Source organism: Heterodontus francisci, chromosome 5, assembly GCF_036365525.1.
Source record: "Heterodontus francisci isolate sHetFra1 chromosome 5, sHetFra1.hap1, whole genome shotgun sequence".
Taxonomy (NCBI): Eukaryota; Metazoa; Chordata; class Chondrichthyes; order Heterodontiformes; family Heterodontidae; genus Heterodontus; species Heterodontus francisci.
The window spans coordinates 86,810,699-86,816,698 of record NC_090375.1 but is presented as its reverse complement, the minus strand read 5'-3'; the positions used below and the strand labels follow the sequence as shown (position 1 = coordinate 86,816,698).

Sequence of the window (6,000 nt, the reverse complement as noted above, 5' to 3'; positions counted from 1 at the left end):
GTGACTAGCTGGCTTGACCATGTCCATTTGTGTATTCAGCCATCTTAGCAGTCAACCTGAAATGAGAGCTCCCCCACCTTCAGCTTTTGGTGATCAAAAGTCAATTGTGGGTTGAATGTCAGGGAATGGCTGCTTTGTCCTTCCAAACACCATCTGCCAATATGCAAACGTCCCTTCCAGCCACAGCCGATCTGTTCAACAAGTCCTCCCCTCACTCCAGTAACAGTTTAAAATAAATGTTCACGACGAAATTAATGTGCCTCATTCTTGGCAGGTGGGGGCTAGCATGACAATTAGGAACACATATAGATCCTCGCTATGCCTACCTTTTTGTGGGATTTGGGGAACATTTGTTCTAGTCCTACTCAGGTCCCTCACTCACCATTTTTTCCAGTACATTGATGAATATATTGGTGCAGTTTCCTGCTCTCATCTGAACTAGAAAATGTCATCAACTTTGCTTCCAATTTTCACCCTTCCGTCACATGGTCCACCGCCAACTATTCATTTCCTTTCCTTAACTTCTCTAACTCCATTTCTGGGGATAGGCTATCCACCAATATCCACTATAAACCCACTGACTCCCGCAACTACTTTGACAACACTTCTTCACACCCCTCTTTCTATCGGACTTTTCTCCATTCTCCCAGTTTCTCCATTTCCAATGCATCTGTTCTGATGATGCAATCTTCAATAGCACTTCCCATATGTCTTCCTTTTTTCTCAAATGAAAATGACCTCATAATACACTATGATTCAATCAATTTCAACAATACCTGCAATTTAACAGGTTGGGTTGCATTTTTGTTTCTCCTGTAATCACAACCAATACACATGTGACTGGTACAACCAGAGTAAATTACATGCAAAAAATAATTTTGCCTCAACACCAGTATGTGTATAATGAAAATCCACATTTGACAAGAAATAATGAAAAGAACAACTTCTTTCCTGAAATAACACTGCAACATGTACATGTATCTCGTGTTCTGTGTATAATTTGCATGCACACCGTATCTAACTGGCTCTGTGTAATGTTGCAAACCACAATGTTTTGCCCTGTTTCATGTTGCAAATTCGAAGATTGGGCCCTTTGTAATGTTGCAATGCATCATGCTAAATTGTGCGTTTCACTTACTATCCCCGCCCGAAGGAAAAGGGTGCTGTTGTCAACATCCTGTTTCCCAGCTCGCATCGCATTCGGGATTTCCGGTCAAGATGTCTCCTGGTTTGTTTCAGTTTAATGAGGCGCGGCAGAAATTCAGTGTAAGAAATCGTCGCTGCTTGGTGTTAGTGAATGATCGGCCCATTTCTCGGTGTAGTGGTCATGTGTATTGGCCGGGTTGGGGACGGTTATGGTTAAATCAGATTCCTGGGGGTAGGGAGAGTTGTCATCAGAGGCATCAAATACCTTGATTTGGGACATCTGCCGCGGCAATAATCTGCATTAACCCGCAATATCGACGCCCAAGAAAGTCTAGTTGTGTATTATATAAAACTAGCTACTTGTATTTTTTATATTTTCACTGTATCCTTTCAAAAGGGATCTGGATAATTATCTGAATAGAAAACATTTGTAGGGCTGCGGGCGAAGGTGGAGGAGTGGGATGAGTTAAGTTGCTTTTGGAGAGAGCCAGCACAAACAAGATGGGCCAAATGGCTGCCTCCTGTACTGTAACCATCCAATGATGCTTTTCAGCATCTGAAAGAATTGTTTCTCTGTTTATTTTGTTACAAAAGTACTCATTTCATCTAACATGGTCTTAAAATTTATTTTAGATTTGAATAATTTGGAGTCAGCCCCATGTACTTTCACCTTCATGTTGGAGTTAGAGGTTCAATTTTGAGCCTATTTAATTTGTCACTGTATTACGCTGTGCGCAGGAAACTGAATCAAGTTTCATATTGGTGGAATTGCACAGCAGAAAGGCTGGACTTATTTGTTTTTAACAGTTGTAAGAAACTGTTAATTCACAGATTAATAAACGTAAACATGGCAACACTTTGAAAACTAACCAAGAAGTACATTTATGAGCTTTACTGCAGTTTACTTTTGTTTTACTAGATTTGTACAAAAGAAGCTTTGAACATCAAGAATGTCAAGCCACTAATTATTATCTTCAGTCAGTTGAGTGGAGGGTGAGTGAATTAACATTTTAGCTTGCATGTTTAAAACTTAACAACTTAGAGCTTCTGATGTAGTAAATTTGGCTTTTATATGATTATCAGAGGGTGGAATGTTTTGCTGAAGAATGTACACTTGCTTTGTTTCAACATAGTGAGACAGAAAAGAAAACAACACTGGATCAGGCATTCAGAGGTGTTCTTGAAGAAAAAATTGTAAGTCTCAATGGAATTTTGTTATTTACGGTAGACATTTTTAAAATTTTAGATATTGCATGTAATAATGGCTACGAAATGCTAATGAAGTTAAGAACAAACTGAACAATCAGAAAACCCTTACTATCATATATGTAGACTGAATATTGTTTGAAAGTATTATATAGTAAATCTATCAATTCTTCTTTTGGGCCTCCTTATCTCGAGAGACAATGGATATGCGCCTGGAGGTGGTCAGTGGTTTGTGAAGCAGCGCCTGGAGTGGCTATAAAGGCCAATTCTGGAGTGACAGGCTCTTCCACAGGTGCTGCAGAGAAATTTGTTTGTTGGGGCTGTTGCACAGTTGGCTCTCCCCTTGCGCCTCTGTCTTTTTTCCTGCCAACTACTAAGTCTCTTCGACTCGCCACAATTTAGCCCTGTCTTTATGGCTGCCCGCCAGCTCTGGCGAATGCTGGCAACTGACTCCCACGACTTGTGATCAATGTCACACGATTTCATGTCGCGTTTGCAGACGTCTTTATAACGGAGACATGGACGGCCGGTGGGTCTGATACCAGTGGCGAGCTCGCTGTACAAAGTGTCTTTGGGGATCCTGCCATCTTCCATGCGGCTCACATGGCCAAGCCATCTCAAGCGCCGCTGACTCAGTAGTGTGTATAAGCTGGGGATGTTGGCCGCTTCAAGGACTTCTGTGTTGGAGATATAGTCCTGCCACCTGATGCCAAGTATTCTCCGAAGGCAGCGAAGATGGAATGAATTGAGACGTCGCTCTTGGCTGGCATACGTTGTCCAGGCCTCGCTGCCGTAGAGCAAGATACTGAGGACACAGGCCTGATACACTCGGACTTTTGTGTTCCGTGTCAGTGCGCCATTTTCCCACACTCTCTTGGCCAGTCTGAACATAGCAGTGGAAGCCTTACCCATGCGCTTGTTGATTTCTGCATCTAGAGACAGGTTACTGGTGATAGTTGAGCCTAGGTAGGTGAACTCTTGAACCACTTCCAGAGCGTGGTCGCCAATATTGATGGATGGAGCATTTCTGACATCCTGCCCCATGATGTTCGTTTTCTTGAGGCTGATGGTTAGGCCAAAATCTATCAATTATAGATACATTTTCAATAGTCGTTATTGCATAAAAGTGCGTCAAACCAAGAAGGACTTGTGACAGAAGGATGAAATAATCTGTGGCACTAGACCCAATAGTGCCAGTCAAGCCCTTGTCCACAGTGCAATAAGAATTAAAACTGGGAAAGGAAAAAGGATAAAACAATGAAACTTACTTTCTTTATAGGAATAATAGAACTGGAAGGAATTTACCATCAGAACCATTCTTCAGGATTATCTATTTGATATTGTATTCAAATATGAGAAATTTTGTTTTGAAGTAGTTTAAATGGAAAGTGCATATTTATGGGGTGAAGGGGGGAATGTCTAATCTTGCAAATTTCACCTTCTTTCCTAAATTGTGAAGGGAAATACCCTATATTGTTTGTTGGTATGTCTCAGTTGGTATTTATTGGCTCGGATTTTGCAGTCAGCAGCAAACTGTGGATTTCCCTTTCCTGATGTCAGTTTGAATCTGGTGTCAAGTGAAGGTGATCTCCAGGTGTCCAATAACAGTGATATCATCAAGCAGGGTAAGCAGTCAGTTACATTGAAGTATTCTCAAACAGTAAACAGTAGTCTGTGTGGAAATGCAGCAAGACCAAGACAATATCCAGACTGGGGTGATAAGTGGCAAGTAACATTCGCGCCACGCAAGTGCCAGGCAATGACACAGCGGCACAGTGGCGCAGTGGTTAGCACTGCAGCCTCACAGCTCCAGGGACCCGGGTTCGATTCCGGGTACTGCCTGTGTGGAGTTTGCAAGTTCTTCCTGTGTCTGCGTGGGTTTTCTCCGGGTGCTCCGGTTTCCTCCCACAAGCCAAAAGACTTGCAGGTTGATAGGTAAATTGGCCAGTATAAATTGTCACTAATATAGGTAGGTGGTAGGGAAATATAGGGACAGGTGGGGATGTTTGGTAGGAATATGGGATTAGTGTAGGATTAGTATAAATGGGTGGTTGATGTTCGGCACAGACTCGGTGGGCCGAAGGGCCTGTTTCAGTGCTGTATCTCTAATCTAATCATCTCGAACAAGAGAGAATCTAACCATCACCCCTTGACATTCAATGGCATTACCATCGCTGAATCCCCCACTATCAACATCCTGGGGGTTACCATTAACTAGAAACTGAAGTGGACCAGCCATATAAATACCATGGCTACAAGAGCAGGTCAGAGGCTAGGAATCCTGCGATGAGTAACTCACCACCTGATTCCCCAAAGCCCGTCCACCATCTACAAGGCACAAGTCAGGAGTGTGATGGAGTTCTGCAGCAATGCACCAAGGCTCCTTAGCACCTTCCAAACCCGCAACCTTTACCACCTAGAAGGACAAGGGCGCAAATGCATGGGAACACCACCATCTGCAAATTCCCCTCCAAGCCACACAGCATCCTGACTTGAACTATTTCGCCGTTCTTTCACTGTCGCTGGGTTAAAATCCTGGAACTCCCTTCCTAACCGCGCTGTTGGTGTACCTACCCCGCATAGTCTGCAGCAGTTCAAGAAGGCAGCTCACCACCACCACCTTCTCAAGGGTAATCGGGCTGGGCAATAAATGCTGGCCTAGCCAGTGATGCCCACATCCCATGAACGAATTTTTAAAAAGAGGCTGTTCAATGGTAATTATGAATTTAGTATGCCTTTAAAAACCCAGTTACACCTCATTCATCTAGAGTCATAGAGTTATTTACAGCATGGAAGGAGGCCATTTGGCCCATCAAGTCCATGCCTGCTCTCCACAGAGCAATCCAGTCAGTCCCTCGCTCGATCCCTGTAGCCCTGCACGTTTATTTCCTTCAAGTGCCCATCCAATTTCCTTTTGAAATCATTGGTTGTCTGTGCTTCCACCATGCTCGTGGGCAGTGAGTTCCAGATCATGATCATGTGCTGCGTAAAAATGTTCTTCCTCACATTTTCCTTGCATTTCTTGCCTAAAACCATGCATCTGTGTCCCATAGCCCTTGTACCATCAGTTAATGGAAATAGTTTTTCCTTGTCTATCTAAACTTGTCGTAATCTTGTGCACCTCTATCAAATCTCCCCTCAATCTCCTTTGCTCCAGGGAGAACAGCCCCAGCTTTTCTACCCTAACCTTGTAACTCACAATCCTCACCCCTGGAACTATTCTGGTAAATCTCCTCTGCACCCTCACATTCTTCCTGAAGTTTGGTGACCAGAACTGGACACACTACTCCAGTTGGGGCCTAACCAGAGCTTTATAAAGGTCCAGCATAACTTCTCTACTTTAATAAGTGTAACGTATTCAAGCATTTTTACAGACAGAATAATAGCATAAAAGGGCAACTTCTTGTTAGTTCATTGAATTCTACTTGATCTAGACTGGGAAACCTCAACAGCGTCACTAGGAAGGCTGGCATTTGTTGTGCATCCCTGTTTGCCCTTGAGAAGGTGATGGTGCGCTACCTTCATGAACCGCTGCAGTGTTTGTGGTGAAATTGCTCCCGCAATGTTGTTAGGTAATGAATTCCAGGATTTTGTCCAAGCGACAATGAAGCTAATGCCAGGTAACCATTTTCTTCGAAAGTTGCCCAC

At 43.3% G+C, this 6,000-nt stretch overlaps 1 protein-coding gene across 2 annotated transcripts in view; it reads left to right on the top strand.

Moving 5' to 3' along the window:
• The first annotated feature begins 1,198 nt into the window (after window positions 1-1,198).
• thoc1 (THO complex 1) overlaps window positions 1,199-6,000 on the top strand; it is an 82,821-nt gene continuing 78,019 nt past the window's right edge. For both annotated transcript variants that reach the window (XM_068031731.1, XM_068031732.1), the window contains exons 1-3: window positions 1,199-1,266; window positions 2,066-2,139; window positions 2,280-2,340. In XM_068031731.1, the coding sequence (XP_067887832.1) occupies window positions 1,219-1,266; window positions 2,066-2,139; window positions 2,280-2,340 (183 nt within the window). In that variant the 5' untranslated portion in view covers window positions 1,199-1,218. The remainder of the gene's footprint in view (window positions 1,267-2,065; window positions 2,140-2,279; window positions 2,341-6,000) is intronic.